At 48.8% G+C, this 18917-nt stretch overlaps 2 protein-coding genes across 2 annotated transcripts; one reads left to right on the plus strand and one right to left on the minus strand.

Annotated features, from left to right (window-relative positions):
• Positions 1-1899: 1899 nt before the first annotated feature.
• On the minus strand, positions 1900-13068 carry Tada2b (transcriptional adaptor 2B). Its single transcript, XM_034509227.2, has 2 exons — positions 12708-13068; positions 1900-5203 (listed from the first exon to the last, which is right to left on the minus strand). Exons 1-2 carry the CDS (start codon positions 12975-12977, stop codon positions 4211-4213), a joined length of 1263 nt encoding a protein of 420 aa, XP_034365118.1. The 5' UTR covers positions 12978-13068; the 3' UTR covers positions 1900-4210.
• Positions 13069-13514: 446 nt separating this feature from the next.
• Positions 13515-15727, plus strand: Cfap184 (cilia and flagella associated protein 184). The gene has a single exon (XM_034508202.2). It carries the CDS (start codon positions 13584-13586, stop codon positions 15330-15332), a length of 1749 nt encoding a protein of 582 aa, XP_034364093.1. The 5' UTR covers positions 13515-13583; the 3' UTR covers positions 15333-15727.
• Positions 15728-18917: the final 3190 nt, after the last annotated feature.

Raw genomic sequence — 18917 nt, forward strand, 5'->3', positions numbered from 1 at the left:
AAGACCTTCAAGAGCACACATTTCTTCACAAGTAGGTATAAAAGTACTGGGCTTTCTAGGCCTGCCCGTGCTCTGAAATGACATGGAGTCCTAGTGTATTTATTAATGAGCTTCTTCCACTCTGCCTGGGCAGAGTTCTTATCTATTCTAACCAACCATGCTGCATACCACCCAGTCATGTGTCCCATTACCTGCTATCTTAGGCTTGCCCTGGCTGCTCCTGCTCTGTTCAACCTCACATGGTAACACTCTCTGGTGACCTTCTGGCCAGCCATTGGCTAATCAGGTCTTTATTAACCAATCAGGTGATGGAAAATGATTTTATACAACACTGAGACAGGAGATACTTGACGATGCCAACATCTGGACTGCAACCAGATCTCTAGCACAGTAATCAACATCTGAATACACAGTGCACAGAACTGTTCCCCATCAGATAGTATTTAGCTGTTGTGAACGTTAGCCTTCGAACTGGGAAAGGAAGACATGAATTTGAACGTTTTTAGCCTGTTTATACTCTTAAGTCTGTAGCTGAGTAGTTGCTAAGGACATTATATCTTATCAAAACAGATCATTTTGAATGTAAAGCTGTATGGCTGGCATGCTTGAGACATTTCCACTTTGTGGCTGTGGTTAAGGGGATTAAAAGGCTCATCTTTTATCTCCCCACTTTCTGGTATTGGATTTTGTCATCTAATGGAGATCTGGTGAGCTCCTGAGGAGAAAGCCTGGCTCACTCAGCTCACAGCTCTTCAAGCTTGGAGCTCCATAAGCCTGGACTGTACTTGGCCTTACGTAGTGTAGTTAAAATACAGATCATAGGAGACAGCCAGCGAGCCAAAGCCACAACACACATCTGATGAAATGGTGATCTAAGGAAGCCATGCTACAACAGTGAGTAAGGCATTACCCTTGTGTAGAAGCCAGGGCAGAACAGATAAAGCCACAGAGGTGGGAGTATTCTGTTATCAGATTTGAAAGATATAAGTAATTTCCCCCAAATGAAGGTTCTGTCATCACTGAGTTTCTTCCTTTAAGCTGCCTTCAACTATTTAGACAAAACAAAAGCCAGATGAAGGGCAGCCTGACACAGCAGAGGCAGTGTGCCTTTATGCTGCATAACTGCACACACCATCAGACTCCTGTGGTTGCGTAGTCAGCCCTTTTCAGCTAAAGCTGCTGAACAGCACAAAGCTCTGCAAGGTCTAGTCAGCCTTGTTCATAGGCTCCATGTCAAACTGAGGAAAACTGTCAGAGGCCAGCAAAATTCTCAGCCAGTAAAGGTTGCTGCCAAGCCTAACAACCTGAGATCAGTCTCTAGAAACCCATGAAGGAAGAGGAGTCCCAAGAGTTGCCCTCTGACCTCCACCTGCACTCAAACACAATAATGAAGTCTAAGAATGGTTGACCTCGAACATGAACAGGATTTTAAAGTCTGTATATGACATTATAGAGAATGCATAGATACATGGAGACAGTGCCTGCTGTTTTATATAAACCACCTGCATACCCTGGTTTTGGTGTCCTGAAATCAATCAGGTATGGCTAGCCTATATGTGATATATGTAAATTAATCGGTCAGCACTAACAGGAGATATGCACACATTTCCCCTGGAAATTCAGGTCTTGCTCAGCCACATGCAAGTCTAGTGACTAGAAGCAGCAAAGTCATAGCTGGCTAAGTTGTTGAGTTTGGCTAACCAGAGGCAGCTGGGAATGGGCCCTGCTCCATGGAAATCATCTTTGGCACTTTCAGGACCGGACTCACCGTGATGTGTAGCTGCATGGCCCACAAGGCCTTCTGCTATGCTGACAGCAGCTTGCCACCTTGGGTCAGAAGCTGGTGTAACAGCAGAGTGTGCTATGAAGCTGGAGGATCAAGAAGCAAACAGACACAACTCTGTTCTCAACAATTTAATGTAAAAGAATAATAAAAATGGTAGGGTTTCAGTTCTTAATACATTCTTGGAATGTTGGCCTCCCAGAGAGCATTATTTCAAACAGTTGAAGAATTATCTTAACTTTTCTGACTCAAAGACAGTTTGTTTAAATTTGAAAAGACTTGGTTCCATGGGGTTGTAGTAGCTAATTTATCAAGAGAATTAAATACAAACATGTCAATGTCTGAGCTAACAAAGAGTAATATGCCAGAAACAGCTGGGGCAGACAGGAGAGCAAACAATCCTAATATTACTTTTCCCTTGTAACAATATTAATACTTGAACATAAATTAATTATACATTCATTATGGTGTTTTAAAACAGTCACGCCCAAATAAATTTATATCATCAGAAGATGTACACACACTATATGCCTGCTTAAGCACAGCTTTTTGTCCAACAGCCCTTGGCCACATGTTGACAGAATCCTCTGCTTCTCAAGCTAACGTAGGTCTGGCTGTCATTTTGTAGAAGACACACTGAAACGGCAAACCTCACCAAGCTAGGACACTGGTGCCAGAGACACCAGGTCAAAACCAGTGGTTCTCAAACTTGAGTTTGCATCCCAACCACTAGGAAGTTTGAAAAACACCCTGCTAGTCCCTTTTAATGAAGCCCCCAAATCTCTGCTTTGAGAGTTACATGGGGTATGACTATTTCTGACAGTGCCTGGGGAACCCTACTTTGAGAACCACTGGCTTAACTAGGCACTGAGCACCAACCACCCCATTGCTGTTCAGTCACACCAGCTACTGTCCACTAACTGCAGGGGGCAGTGTGGAGCTGCTCCTTTGACACCATTGCTCAGCATCTTCTGGTGTCAAGAGAAATCTGGGCCTGGCTCACAGGGCACTCCCCTGCTAGCCCACAATGCACTTTACAACTAAAGCCATATACAGTATATTTGAAATGTTTTATTTAATGCTGAAAAACTTACCCTAGGGGACAGAGGATGTAAAATGAAAAGGCACGTCGTCATGTCGTCCTTGGAAATGAGTTATTTTCTTCAAACTAACTTCACTTTTACTTCCGAGCCCAAACACTCTATGAGGTAAACAGGCTCTTGTACCTCAGGGACGAGGGCAGGGGCTGTGGTCACTCCAAGACTCTAAAGCAGAGTCTGGGAGTGAAAGCCCTGAGCAGCCGGAAGACAAACGCCTTCCTCAAGTTTAAAAGGAAGGTACCATATGAATCCTTGAAGGAGGCCCCAGAAACAAGCTTTTCAGTAGGGCTGGGAAGGAGCCATTTCTGAGTTTGTTGCAAGATCACAAACAAAAGCAGCGCACAGGCTCCAAGGCACAGGCAGGATGCTCTGTACTTCTAGGCCCCCTGCCATACCCTAATCAGCTCACTGAGCCAGGCTGGTCTTCTTATATTTAGTGAAAGGGGATCTGCAATGGTGGTGGAAGTCCTCAGCACCTACTGCCCCATCTCAGCACTGCACACTCTGCCTTGAACTCAAAAGGGTCTTCCAAGTCAGGTGTACTATAAATATTCACAGCAGTGAAAGGCAGCCCCCATCTGACCTTGTGGCCCTTCCATTAACTGCTCCCCCATGAGTCCCCCAATCACAGGGGACAGGAATGAGCCAAGAGAGCCTGCCTAGGCAGCCCAGGCTGGACCAGGCTAAGATGAAGCAAGCACTATTGAGGGCCTGAAATGGCTGTGTCAGGTAAGTGGAAGCTCATGTGGTCACTGTGTGCAAATGAGGGGCTCATCTTAAGTGGCTCAGTGGGGAGCAGGCCTGGTGGTGGTCTCTGGCCTCCATAGCAGAGGGTCCTGTGCACAGCCTGCCTCCCGGTAAAGTGCGGTGTGCCAGGGCTGTGCTTGGGGTGTCAGCTGGGGGGGGGGGCAGCAGTGGGCTCAGAAAAGGGGTGTCAACACAGCCCACCTGAGTAAAGCTTGTGTCACCAGGGAAAAGCTGATGGCAGGAACACACAGCTCCTGGTTCCCACAGCATAACAGCTTCTAAACCCAAACGGGGAAAGGCTCATGAAATAAAGGGGACTCGTCCAAGGTGGGGGGACAGTCTTCAGGGGAACACAAAGGCAAGCTGTCTTCTGAAAGGATTACCTTAGGACTAAGTTAAAAAGACACACTCTTATCTCCCCCATGAGTCAAATTTAAGATTGCTACTATTGCTTCTTCCAGAGGGTCATGAAAAAAAAAATTTAAGCCTTGAAAAAAGAATTCAATTTGTTTAAAAGAGCAACAATGTTGGGGAGACCCCAGATCGTTTGGCTCACAAGCTGCTTTAGTATCGTCTGGCCTCAGGAAGCATCCCTGGATATCCACCCACTTTCTGTGAGGAAATTTAAAATCCTTTTCTTTAGGACCTTGTCCAGATAACTGGGAAGGCGACTTTTAGAGGGGATGCCTTGCCGCTTCTGGAGGTGATCTTTAATTATAATAGTCTTCACAGTCACATAGCGTGCAGGACTCAAGTTCAATGAACTGCAGAGAACCTTCTCCCGATCTGACAGCAACTCAAACCCAGGAAGGTTCTCAATGGCTGCAAACTCGCTGTCTTTGCCATCCTCCTTCCCCCTTTTGGAGCTGGCCAGATTTTTGTTCTCCTTCCTCCTCTCCCGTTTGTGTCTGGCAGCCTCGTATTCAGCCGACTCCTCCATCTTCGTAATGCCATTGCGCCGGTACCTCTGCAGCTCTCGGATCTTGGCGCGAAGCATCTTCTCTTTGTGCATGTTTTCAAATAAATCATCAAATTCTTTGCAGGACATGAACTGGTAGAGTGGCCGTAGTTTCAGCCGCAGCTCTTTCTCCTCCTTGGTGATCTTTCTCTTCAATGTCTTCTCCTTCTCCTTCTTGTCCTTGCCCAGGAAGGCTGGTACCAAGTTATAATCTCGGGCAATGTTCTTCCGGCGCTGCCTCTCCTTCAGCTTCCGCACATACATGTCTACATGGGCACGCTTGAGCTCAATCTCCACATCGTCATCATCATAGTTCACAGACAGCCCACTGATGAGCGTCTCAGCATCCTGGTCATACTCAATCTCATAGTCATCTCGCAGTGGCATGTAGCCCAGCTGCTGCTGCTCAGCCACAGAGATGTCCAACGGGGGCAAAGGTGTGGTAAGGCTAGGTGAGAGAGGGCCTCCACTGGGGCAGGTATGATCTGTCACCCGGTTGGGGATGGTGTCAGGGATGCAGGCTTTGCCCAAGTTCCCATGGATATACATGCTAACGTAGTGCTCCATCACTTCCTGGGGAGTCCGTGAAGCACCAACATGCGCAGCCATGTCTTCCTATAATAACAAAAGCCAGACCATCAAGCCACTTCTCTCAAATTCCTCCCACCATCTCACAAAGCTTTATCTGGGCTACTTCCTATCAATGCTGTTACTTCTCTGTCTGTCTGTCTGTCTGTCTGTCCTCTCTCTCTCTCTCTCTCTCTCTCTCTCTCTCTCTCTCTCTCTCACACACACACACACACACACACACACACACACACACACACACACACAAATCCCCTAAAAAATGTTCAGGTATGCATCCCATCCAGATCAGCACTAAAGGAACTCAGATGTACCTCAGAGCAGGAAGATCCAGAGTTATAGACTTGTGCAAGGCTATATGGGAGCTGGTGACAGAGCTGGCTAAAAGTCATTCTTTGATCTTTGACTTCTTAAAGAGGAACCAGACATGTGCTATTGGACATTTTGCCCATTGCAAACCTTGAAGAACATTTGAAGAGAATCTGGTGTCAAAGGACACACTTCTCACTCAGACTAGAAAGCAGACCTGCCAACTTGCCCAGAGGCAAAGCAAGTCCATGCAAAATGACAACAAAGGGGACTGTCTTTGTGCATCTCTAGGACAAAAGGCCAGGACTCCTTTAGCTTTGTTCCAGCCTTAGGTTCTAGAATGTAAGCTTGTTCCTCTCTTAGGTGGCTGGAGATGATGGGTATACAGAGGCTAACTGCAGTGCCGCCACTGCTGAAAGCATTCTCTACTTCTGCAAGAAAGGAAACTCAATGGCTCCCTCAATCTTTTCCTTTTGCCAAGAGGCCTCTTCCTTAAAGTCAACCACTAAAGCCACTTCAGAAAGTAATTGCTCAAAATGCACAATCATTTCCCGGTTGCTATTCTCAACACAAGTTCCAGAACCAGCAATACCTCTTTTGAGCTGCAGGCTTAGTGGGAGTCAAGTTGCTTTGGGACCCAAATGGTCATGCCTGATCCAATCTCTATGCCCTTGACTGCCAGTTAGAGCTGATGGCTGTCCTGGATATAAGCTAGGTACTGTATGAGGAAAAGGGGCTCAATTCAGCTAAGCAGCCCTCCATCTGGGCCTTTTATGGGACATATACTTGGAGCATAGAGCTCCTGGACACTCCCACTGGCCTTTGTTAACCTTAACAAAGCAGAAGGAAGAAAGCAATTCTGAGACTTGGGGGCCAGTTCTCCTAAGACTCCTAAGGAGAAAAGTGAAGATTATAGCAAGGGATAGACTTTGGTCTTCTGGGTGGGTAGGTGGGTGGGGTTACATGACTCCAACTTTAAGTGTCTCTATTAGCCTCACCCCTGCTTGTTCCTGTCAGGAAGCAGTCTAAAACACCAAGGCATCACTATGGCTGGCTGCTGCTGATCCCTGCAGAGCCTTTGATCCTGTCCAGCAAAGACACAATCACTCAGGCCGGACAGGGTCTGCTTTTCTCAGAAATGCTCCTCTAAGCCTTGGTGAGGTGTTCAGGGAGGGCCTCCAAGGCTTCTCAGTTGCCAAGGTTTACATATATGTGTGTATATGCATGTGATGTAGAGGCCAGAGGATGACATCAGATCTATTTCTTAATCCTTCTCCACTTTCTTTGGTCTCTTACAGAATGTAGGGGTCACTGATTTGGCTAAATTAACTGACCACTTAGCCAAGAACTTGAGATTCTCAGCTGAAGTCCCATTCACAAGGCAAGAGGAAAGGCCAGATGCATTGGGAGGCACAAGCACAGTTCCCAGGGCCAGGCAGTCTGTGATCTGCAACACCACTCCTGCTATTAGGAACTATCAAGTACACGTGATCCAAGTGCACAGTCTTCCACAGCTTTCCTTCTGGCTCCACCTCTTCTGTTCCCTTCACTCTTGCTGGTTCCCAGCCTGTGATGTATCTTCTTAGGGATTTTGTTGTTGTCCAATTAAAAGTAACAGGTAAGTGTACCTGCATATGTCATCTCATTGAGACCTCACAGCTGTACCCAAGAGAGCAGTGCTCTCACTGCCCACAGTTCAAGGTCAATAAACCTCTGGGTGAGCTATCATAGGGCACATTGCCAGTCAACACTGTGCATCTCAAATTTAGCAGTCTGGCTAGGAGTACTGCCTGTCACTACATACTTGGCACACCAGGCCTCTCATGATTGTCAATGCATCACATGCTGACGAGTCTTTGCCTTATAGACTCACTGACACTGTGATCACACATCAAGGCTGGACTATAGGCCACTGCTTTCCTGGGTCAAGGAGCTCTCAAGCTCCACAGATGGCAGGCCCTGCTGAATCTGACTAGTAGAAGGGTACTATGCACACAGTTCCTGACACTTCCAGCACCTTGACTGACTCGGGCGGGCCTCGTGGTTTCCTTCCTGTCCTTCCTCTTCAGCAGACAACCCCACCACAACCCAGCTGACACTTAACTCCCCTGTTGTCTTTATTCTCGAACTAACTGGACTGTGAGGCACAAATCAGGCTGAGGTTGGCCATAACCAGGGGCTGGGCTTTCTTTCCTAAAAGGTTTGAGGCTGGACTTTGGAGAAAGAAGGCCTGTGTATCCTCTGTGTAGAAGGAACCCTGGCTCCTTTCCACCCCCTCTTCAAATGAAGGACGGAAAAATCTATCTAAACAGGCAAAATCCAAAGGCAGCCCCCTTACCTGGGGAAGTGCACTAAGAGACTGCCAGGAAGCAGGTAGCACCTACAAGGCCGGGAGAGGGTGGGGAGAAACATAATGCCCTTGAAAGCATTTTGAAGGCAGCCAGGGGAAGGGCAGGAACAAAGCACTGACCACGAACTTACCCAGTAAAGTGCTCCTAGGCAGTTGTACCTCGTTCTCCCTCCCCAGATGGTCAGTGCTGGACAAGCTGCTGTCAGCCTCTCAAGCCCCCAGTGAGCTCTCACAGCTAAGCCACTGCTGCACCTGCTACCCCATCATGGCTCTGTGCACCCTCAGATCACACCCTCCCAGAGTCTTGAGAGGGGCAGCAGGATAGTGTGGCCAGGAAAAAGGCAGGTCAGACCACCACCAGCTCCCTAAGCTAGCAGGCTAGCTCAACCCATTATGCAAAGAGACATCTAAACATGACATTTCTTTCTGCCTTACAGGACAGGGTTGGCCCTTGAGATGGCCGACTCACACTACTTTTTTGAGGTCTTGGACAACCCTGAGACCTCATTTCCGTGGGCACTGCTCCAGCTTCTTCTGTGTTTAAGTGCACTCCCCTGGTTGGTCTGATTCAGCTAACAACTGGGAGTCAGTGCTCTACATGACCCTTCGCTGTGTAACTGCCGAGGCGCTCTCCTCTAGTCTGCGCTTACCGTGTTTACCAATCTCCTGTCAGACACACAGGCTGGTGACTCATTCCTGCTACTAACTCTGAAACTCTTCTGCCCTGGTGAAAAGGACAATGGTCCCAACAGCCTGGGAGCTCCTATAGATGACAAGACAGTACCTGGGCTGATACCTGGCACTAGCAGGCCTGTACTATGCTGTCAGTGATCCAACGAGGCACGGGCCACAAAGACTGGGGCCCAGATTCTAGCTGAGCTCATCTTTCAGTATAGGTGGCTTTTCACAGTAAGGGGGAGGGGTGGCATCTGCCTCCTTGACTTGAGTGTGGGGCAATCGGAGGAATAAGGGAACAGTACAACACACCTGCCTTGAGGCCTGGCACCAAGCAATGGGCATCAGCTTTAACACCCTCTGTCCCTAGGAACAAATACCTTCTCCGTTGGTTCCTCTTACTACATTCAAAGCCACATACACTGGCCTGAGCCCCACTTCCCCCTGATGAGTGGCCCTCTAGAGGAGCTGGTCCTCTCAAACTGCCTCTTCTGTGACAGTCTAACGTCTTTAGAGCCAAGCTTTTAACACCCCATCACACACTGGCTGGAGCCTAAGGCTTTTCCAATCATGACTCGTATTATACAAGTTCACCTACATTTCTTTACCATCTCATAGGAAGAGTCTTCATCCTCAGCCCTCTACTTCAGATAAGCTAAGCTAGCTTCTGCCTAGCCCACAAATACAACCAACTCCTGGATCAAAAAATACCTTCTTCTTCATGCTTTTCTTGTCCTTGTTGACACTGGATACAGAGTCCTACTCAGTCACACTGAAGGCCATAGCTGACCCAGCAGTGTCTCTCCAGAGGGGCAGCACATAACAGACTGATGAACACATGCCAGTGGGTAGAGGAATGAATGCACAATGCAGCAGTCTCCACATGGGGCATGGTCCAGCCTCTGGGTGTCAACTGTCATCTAAGGAGTCTATGCCACCTGCCCCCAGGGAGGGACACGTAAGTACTTTCTCTGTTGGTTCCTCATACGACATTAAAAACCACATAAGCTGGCCTGTGCCCCACTTTCCCCTGATGGATGCCTGCCCTTATAGAGGAGTTGGTCCTCTCAAACTCCCTCATCTGTGATAGTCTAGTGTCTTCAGAGCCAGGTAACAAAACTGATGGCTCATCTACAAAGCTTGGATTATCCTGAAGCTCTGAATGTCTGCATGTTTGTTCTCATGTGTCCCAGAGGTCACACATCACTGAACCAGCAGAGGCCACCACAGAGCTGCTGTCTGGAGCCTCTAGGCACCTGGGCAGGCCTGACCTGTGTGTGTTGCTGAGGGCCACCTCTCCCTCAGTCAACCTCCCTTCTATGGTATGAGCCCTTCTGTGACTTCTCTGTGGTACAGGTCCCAAATGGGGCCATTGAAAAGCCTTCTGGTCCAACTACATTACTTAATGCTCTCAGTGCTATAGCAGAGGCCCAAATTATAATCACACCTAGCCGTCACAGGCAAAGCTATGGAATTCTTCACAAGTAGCTTATGTTCTCACAGTTGCCATCTTTCAACTGCAAGCTAAGAACATAAATTCACCCCCACAGAGCTGCTTATGTAAGTCATATAACATGTACATAAAGGGTACAACAGAGGTGGCACAGGCTCTACACAGGTCCAAACTGAGACATGCTTCAGTGTGGTAGGATACAAACTCAGAAAAGAGCCACCTATCCAAGCCTGTAGTACCTCTGGTGGAGAAAAACAAGGCTCAAAGGAGTAAAGCAACTGGCCTAAGAGAGTACAGATAGAGGAGTCACAGAGCCTCCTGTTCCTGAGGTTCAGTGGTTGCATCTCTCAGCCTGGCCCTGAGACTCCTGCTGCTTTAGCAGGTGGCAGTCCATGCACTACACACATATACAGGCAGCCAAGACCCAAGGCTCTTCCCGTTGGGCTTCACTTCTTCCAAAGCTGAGACTGAGGCTTATGAGATCCTGCATCCTGAACAAGCTCCTCTGGCCTCCAAGTCTGAAAGTGCTGCTTCAGAAGAGGCCTTCCCCATCCAGCCTGCCTGTTCATCTACATTTTCCATGCCTTAGTTTCTGAGTGCTGTGCGCTCCTGTCTGGGCACAAACACTAGCTTAGATACAGACTCTACAGACCAAGACTGCTTTTCCTTTTTAACAAAATAAGATAGAACAAAACTGTAACAATGAAGTTGGACAAGGCAAACCAACAGAAACAAAAGAGAAAGCACAAAAATCAGAGACCCCCCCCTCGTTGACACTTGGAAGTCCCACAAAAATACTAAACTGATTAGTAAAATATATACAAAGGGCCTGGTGCTGACCCATGTCAGCCCAGTGCTTGCTGCTTCAGCCTCTGTTCATTTGAGTTCATTTGAGCTTTGCTCAGTTCATTTAGAGGGCCTTGTTCTGGTGGCCTCCTACCCTCTGGCTCTTATACTCTTCTGCAGGGTTCCCTGAGTACAGCCCAGATTTCGACAGATAAAGCAAGCTCAGTGCTGGGGTCCCTGAAACTAACATTCTCACTCTTTCCAGTGGCTACTCTGGAAATAAGTGCTGGAGGAATGATGTGAGGAAAGAAAGGCTCTCCAAAGCAGTGACAATTAAGGACAAAGATCAGTCAGTAGTTTTGATTGACGTAGAAACACCTCAGGCAGAAGAAAGGAAAACTGATCAAGAGAGTAAGCTTGAGCACATTGAGAGCCACTGACATCGTCAGGCCCTGCAGGCATTGGAGTGTAATCTAAGAAGCAGAACTGGAAGTTGCTGAGGGCCAAAGAGATGCAGCTTATGCTTTTAAAGCTCTACGTTCGTTCGTTCGTTCGTTCGTTCGTTCATGTGTGTGTGTGTGTGTGTGTGTGTGTGTGTGTGTGTGTGTGTGTTTGTGTGTGAGGGCTTTAGAACAGAAGGAAGAGGCAGGTAAACCATGAGAAGTGATCACAAGAGGTAAGCACCATCCTGGTTCAGGCCAGAATTAGCAGCTACATTATGCACATCTTTTAAATAGATGACCACTGACTAACTGGATGTGGTCGAAGGCTTTAGGTTGGCTCTGTAACTGAGTACAAGTGAGTCTTCACAGGCAATCAGGTGGAGAAAGATCATCAGGTATGCGACAAGCTTCAGGAACAGAGCAAATGAATGCCACACATTCAGCTCTGAGGCTCTTCAAGGTCCTTCATGCTGCCTGATCTGTGCAAAGCAGATGCTCAGTACACACCAATAAACACCACTTGCAGACAAAATAACCCATGGTTTTTGGAGAGCAGGAGCCACGGTGTTGGCCATTGGGAAGACATCTGTGGAGTAGAGTCCTTCCTAAGTGGGGAAGTGGGTCCAGAAGGTCACTAATTATATGATGATCTGGAACAGGAGGGCAGTATGGCTGGAGTAGGAGAAGCTAGGGTTAGAGGGCCCTAACATACCAGGGAAGTGTCTGGACAGGACAGGGTCATGCTTAGCTCCCTGCTTCTCTGAAAGCTTGAAGATATTTACATATTCCTGGAGGCAATGGTGACAATGCAGCCAGGATCTTTTTCCTAACATAGGTGAGGAATAGAACCAGAGCGCCTTAGAGACATCCAGAGAACAACCAGGAGGCCATCACGCTATCTGACTGGCACACACGAAGGCTCTTGTCACCAGTGAGCCACCTCTACAGAAACCTGACAGCTAGAAAGCAGACCCCAGGATCCATGCCTCTTCAGGAAGACGCCTTTGTTCACTCTTTACTGCCATCACACCATGTCCTGGGTGCTGTGGAGACTAAGAATTAAACAAGATACTGCTACTCATGGAGAACCTTAGCACAAGGCACATGCTGACACCCACAGAAAGCACACGAAGCCCTGAATGAAGAAGACTAAGTGCAGGCGGGACGGGCAGCCCAGGCTTCTGGCCTTCCCCACCACTATGCCCAGGAGAACACAACCTTATCAGGGGAACTCAGCAAGGACCGTGAGATCTAGCTTGATGCCATCTGACTCAAGGATAAGCCTGCCAAGGCCCAGGGCCTACCCTCCACCCGCGTTCAATGCACACCTCTTGAGGACGAGTGTGAAGGACAGACAGCTCCGTGTCGGGGCCATGGGTCAAAGCTCTGCTCTACCAGCTGTGTGGTCGCTGGTGACCATCACGTTCCGGGCAGAACAGCCCGACCACCTGCGGCCCTCCGCAGCGTGCACCGAGCCAGCCAGCCATGCCCTCCCTCTAGCCGTAGCCCGCCGCTCACCCAGTTACCGAAGCCGAACTGCTCGATGGCGTCCAGTAGCAGCTGTTCCTCGCGGCTGGTCCAGCCGCCCTCCGCCTCAGGACCCCAGAGTGTGAATCGCCCGCCGTCCACCAGCTGGTAGCCGTGGTAGCGGCGGTGGTGGCCGATCTCCGCGCCGGCCGAGAAGCACTCGGGACACAGTTCGATGTCCTGGCACTCTGTGCAGCGGAAGCGCAGCGGGCTCACCTCGGCCAAGCAGTACACGCAGTACTTCTTACCCAGCTCCGCCATCTTCCCCCGCTCGCCCGCCGCCCGGCCCGCAGCCGCCGCGCCCCCGGCCGTCAGCGCCCCGCCGCCTGCCGGGCTCGCTGCGCCCGCCGCGCCCGCGCCGCTGCCGGCCGCTGCCACGGCCGCCCCCGCCCAGGCGCCGCCGGAGCCGGCCAGGCGGGCCGCGTCCCGCCTCAGCACGCAGGCGCCCTCCGGCCCGGCCCGGCCGCCGCCGCCGCCGCCGCCGCCGCCGCCGCTGTCTCCCCGCCGCATCGCGCAGGCGCCCCGCGCGCGCCCCCTCGCGGACAGGCGAGTCTTCGCTCTGCGACTGCGCACTGGCGCCTCCCGCGGCCTCATGGACTGGAGAAGCCGCAAGTCCCCGCCCTAAGGCTGTCAGCCGTCTGGGCGCAGACCGGAAGTCGGCCGTGTGCGCCACGCCTCTCGCGAGCCAGCGTCCAATTAGCGCCTCCCTTCACCTGTTCGCAGATCTTCATTGGCCTAATATTGCCGGGAGGTGGAGAGAAAGTAAAAGCGGGTGACCAATCGCGGGGCCCACCGCGCGCCCTGGTTGCCCCGGGAAACCTAACAGCAGGCAGTAGCGGGCCTCAGACCCGGGCCAGCGGGTCGAACATGGACAGCCACAACGAGGACACCGAGGGCGAAGGCCGAGCCGAGGAAGGCCTGACCAGGAAGATCTCGGTTCCGCCCGAGATCAAGGTTGGCTCCGAACCTCTGACTCCGGCCGACCCTGCGGAGCCAGAGCCGGAGACTCAGCCGGAGACTCAGCCGGAGACTCAGCCGGTGACAGACAGCTCAAAAGCGGAGGCTTCGGAGGGGAGCGGTTACGCGCTTGTTGAGGTCTCGGAAAGTCCGGGGGCCGCTGAAGCCGCGGGCGAGGCAGTAGAGGCCGGGAGCGAGGCCGTGTCCCGAGAGCCAGAGAGTGTGCCAGAGACCCAGCCCAAGACCGAGCCGGAGTCCAAGGAACCAGAGGACAAAGACGAGGACGAGGACGAGGACGAAGACGAGGACGACGAGGATGAGGATGAGGATGAGGACGAGGATCCCGACAGATCGGAGAAGCAGAAGAGCAAGGGAAAGAGGGAGAAGAAGAAGGACTCATGGTTCCGACCCTCTCTACCGCTGACCACGATTGTTGAGGAGGCGGCTGCTCCAGCCCCACGAGCTGCGAAAGAGAAAGCAAAGGGGTCACAGAAGAAGAGAGACAGTGAAGAGATTGAAGTGATAGGTCGAGAACAACGCAAGAAAAGCTCAGAAGAGCAACTTCACCCTGAAGAGGAGAAGGAAGAGGAGGCAGAGAAAAGGGCGGACACTGATGAGTTTGAGTGGTCGGAGGATGTGCGGAAGCTGCAAGAGCAGCAGCTGCGCGGTGAGCTGGTGGAACAGTACCACTCCCTGCTGGTGGAGCGGAGCCGTTATCAGCGCTATAACATGTACCTACAGCAGAAGATTCAGGAGACTCTACGCAAGAAGGGTCTGGAAGCAGCAACGGAACCTGCTGACAGGAGCGCTGAACCAGAATCTCCCGAGAAAGAGCAAGCATACTTGCGCTACCTGGCCATGCTGGAGGAACTGAAGAAACAAGAGGCAGATGACTTAGAGTGGTACCGTCAGGAGGTGCGTGAGCTGAAGCAGCAGTGCCAGGAGAAGCAGGCCAAGGTGGAGAAAGAGTGGCGGCGCTTCCAGGCCCTCAAGAAACAGGTGGTGTTGCAGGCCATGGGCAGTTGCCGCATGCGCGGTGGGCGCCAGGCTGCTCTGAGAGAAGTGGAACAGATTCAGGCTCTGGAGGATAAAAAGGAGAAGGAGATGAGCGCCGTGCGTCTCGAGAACGTGCAGCTGAAGCAGAGCCTGGTACACTTTGAAACCAGGATGAAGGCCCAGGAGGACTTGGCTGAGGGGCTGCTCCTCATCGACTTTGAACAGCTCAAAATTGAGAACCAGACCTTCAACGAGAAAGTAGAGGAACGAAACGAGGAACTTTTAAAACTGCGCACTAAGGTGACCAGCAACGTGCAGATTATAACACACGTGAAGGAGAAGCTGTCTTTCATAGATACGGAGAACTCATGCAAAAAGGCACAACTTTCGGAAGTGGATTCCCAGGTGGCCCTAGGAAGAGACCTATTGACGAAGACAAAACAAGCCCGAGACAGCCTGCGAACCGACAACGTCAAGCTGAGTCAGAAATGTGGGCTTCTGGGTAAGGAATCACTCCTCCGAGATTTGGAAGAAAAGGTGGAGAAGACAGAAATGCTCAATAGGCGCCTGGAATCGCTAAAGCGCCATCACGCCGGGCTTGCCTTGTCCTGCAAAGGGGTGAAGCAAAAGATCAGGGAAGCCAAAACGTTCCTCCCCTCTTGACAGTCCTTGACAGGACAGTTGGCAAAACTTCTGCTACTCCAGAAACTGCCCCTTACTCTCTTCTGCCTCTGATTGTCATTCTGTGGAACTTGGGATGTAACTTAGTTTTGGTCTGCTTTCCAGCTTTCAAATTCCTACTAAACACATCCAGCTAGCAGTAGTTCTACATGAGGTTAAGTAAAATATATCTAGAGAGTGGGATGATTAAAATCGACTTCTGATGAAAAGCCTTTATAGCCAAGCAGCCCCATAGTCTAAAGGAGTGTTAGAACTGTTTTTTGCCTGTGTCTAAGGATGGCTTAAAGGTTCAACGAGTGGGCAAGGTACAGAAAATCCCTATACACTGATCTGATGACTCAGTCATCTTTGTATTAATTAAACTTAAGAGTATTGAATCACTGTCTCGATTAGCTCAAACTCCCGTCTCTCTGTGTGTAGGTGTATGTGGGCATATGAAGGCCTGAAGAACATACGGGCATCTCCTGTACTCCACCTTGATTTTTTTATCCAGACAGGGTCTCTTACTCAACTCTCAACTGGGAGTTTGCAGTTTGGGCTGTCCATCTAGCATGATGATCTTGGGATCTGCTTGTCTCTGTTCCCCAACACTGGGGTGTTATACAGGCATTCGAAGTCAAGTCTGGATTTTTTATGTGGATGCTGGGGATTTGGATTCAGATCCTCACGCTTTTAAAACAAGCACTCTTACTCTCTGAGCCATAACCTGCAACAGCAATCTGACTGTTGACACTGCATAACCCTGCTTCCTTCAGATGACATGACATACTTTTGTTTCCTGAAATATATTGGCTTTGAAGACAATGGCGGTTAAAAGTCCCTTTTCTGACTTCCATGGCTTGAATACATTTTATATCACGCCATGCAAATGCATTACTGAGAATAGTTCAAAAAGCTGACTTCTTCCATTCCCCCTCACTTAGTTGCTAGTTTTGGTTTTTCCTCTACCCTATCCTTCAAGGTCAAAGCAGTTGTCTTTGTGCCTCCAACTAAGAGCAGAGGGACTCACAGTGTTATGTGGCTGGGATACTCCCAAAGGAAACTGTCAGTGGTACCAGAGGCATTTTCATTGGGATGGTGTTCTACAGAGTTTTGATTCATTCAGCTGATTCTGAACCATCTGCTACCCAACTGAATGCTTTGTCCTGAACACTGAACATGGTGAGCAGTGGATCATGTAGGGTTAGCACCAAGGTTAGCATGCCTTACGTTGCAAATGTATCCTCTGTAACTATAAGTCCCCAGTGAGCCCTTGACCACAGCCCCTCATGCTGGAGGCATTGCAATTAATTACAAGACACTCTTCATTTGATTATCTCCCCATTAGTCTTGTTTTAATTAGATCTTGGATGAGTGCTTGATCATGAGATCTCATCAAGTAGTTTAGGACCTGGAAACAAATGTAGGTACTGAAGACATTCTGCCTGATATTTTAAGTCTTATGAATGAGAAGTACTTCCTTCAATATCAAAGGAGGGTCTATAACTCAGCCACCTACTCAGAGACAGCCCAAGATAGTGGAAAAGGAAACTTTATTTTGGTGATATAAGTAGAAATAGGTTTGTGTAAGTTCATCTGCAGCTATAATGTAGGGTTTTGCCAATGGTATGAGCTATTTGTCCATAAAGTATCAGTCAATGCCTTCCAGCCCAGCTCACATATTTAACTTCAGAAGGTTCCAGAGTGCAAGTGAAAGGAAAGCACCTCAGAGTTGTGCAGTGACCAGTCTGTCTCCCTCTCAAAATATCCTTATTTTTACCTAATAATAAAGTATGTGCATTATTTTAATAAAAATTGAACTCCCTAGAGGTTTTTTTTTTTTTTTTTTAGTTTTGTTGTTCAAGCAAGACAAGGTTTCCTTGTGTAGTGCTGACTTTTCTAGAACCAGCTGTGTAGACCAGAGTGACCTCAGAATCAGAGGTCTGTCTCTGCTTCCTGGGTGCTGGTGCTGGTATTAAAAGCATGCACCACCATCCCAATGCAATAAAATTACACATACACATAGAAGACACAGAAATGCCCAAACTTTGATCTGACTGACCTAGGATGGACATCTGTCTAAGCCTCATGAAATGGAGAAGCATTAAAAAGAAAAAGGATGAGCCTTCCTTTGAGTGGTAATTTTTTTTTTTTTTTTTTTTTTTTTTTGGAGACAGGTTTCTCTGTGTAGCCCTGGCTGTCCTGGAACTCACTCTGTAGACCAGGCTAGCCTCGAACTCAGAAATCCACCTACCTCTGCCTCCCAAGTGCTGGGATTAAAGGCGTGTGCCACCACGCCCGGCCCTTTCTGAGGTTTTTTTTTTTTTTTTTTTGGTTGAATGGTAAAATTAAAAGAATTTTTCCTTTGTATTTTTCTGAACCCATCTTAACAAATATATATAATATATATGTACTGGCATGTATATATTTATAAAATATATACATTATTAAAATATTCAAGGGAATATTTTTAAATTCACGAGTTTACAAGCAGAAGATACTAAAAGTCCTGGGGATGTGGCTAAGGGATAGAGTGTTAGTTTAGCATGAGAAGGGCCTCGAGTTGATTCCCTAGTGCTGAACTGGAAAATGTAAAGCCACATACCAGTCTAAGCTGGGCTTGTTGCACACACGTAATTCCAATATCATGAGCTACAAAGTGAGTCTGCATCTTTTCCCCTCCCAGCCTCTCTCACATACACAAGATACTAAAAGTTTATAGGCTTTATCTAGCTGCCTGGAGAATATCCATGGATTTATGGGGCAATTCAGTCTCTTATTATTTCATAAGCCAAAAGAAAAGAGCTAGGTCCCTCAACCTTTAGTAACAAGGGGAGAAAAAGTTTTGAGAATCTCAGCGAATTCTCCCAAGATCAGAGAGCTTCTAAATGCCAATGTTTGCCCACTGACCATAAGATTCAACTCCAGGGCCCTGCCTTTGCCCTCTAGCCAAACTACCTGCATCCTGGGTTTATTTCTGGTTAGTAGTGTCTACTGGAACTCTTAATCTACTGGAACTCTTAAGACAGGGACAAGAAGCTATTTGGAGAAGGTGGTTCACTCGCGCCACGTGAAACTACCTGCAAAGTATAGGAATCCTGGGGAGGGACTTTGTTTTTTTTTTTTTTTTCTTTTTTTTCTTTTTTTAAAGATTTATTTATTTTATATATGTGAATACACTGTTGCTGTAGCTGTCTTCAGACACACCAGAAGAGGGCATCGGATCCCATTACAGATGGTTGAGAGCCACCATGTGGTTGCTGGGAATTGAACTCAGGACCTCTAGAAGAGCAGTCAGTGCTCTTAACCGCTGAGCCTAGCCCCCGTAGGGAGGGACTTTGTAAGGAGACCAGGGAGCAGCACACCATTCCAGTATAAGCTAGCTGTGGGGGTTATAGGCAGTGCTGACAGAAGGAATATGTATGTCATGGCTATGTCATGGCTTGGGTTAGCAGGCTTGAACACCACCAAATATTTCACAGCATATTTAGTCCCACAGAAATCATATAATCTTTTCCATCCAAATCTATCCAAGTGCTTCCAGGTCTTGAGGTCCCATCTAAGAAAGGGTTTTAGGCTCTAAGGCTG

The sequence above is a fragment of the Arvicanthis niloticus genome, chromosome 7, assembly GCF_011762505.2.
Source record: "Arvicanthis niloticus isolate mArvNil1 chromosome 7, mArvNil1.pat.X, whole genome shotgun sequence".
NCBI classification, from domain to species: Eukaryota; Metazoa; Chordata; class Mammalia; order Rodentia; family Muridae; genus Arvicanthis; species Arvicanthis niloticus.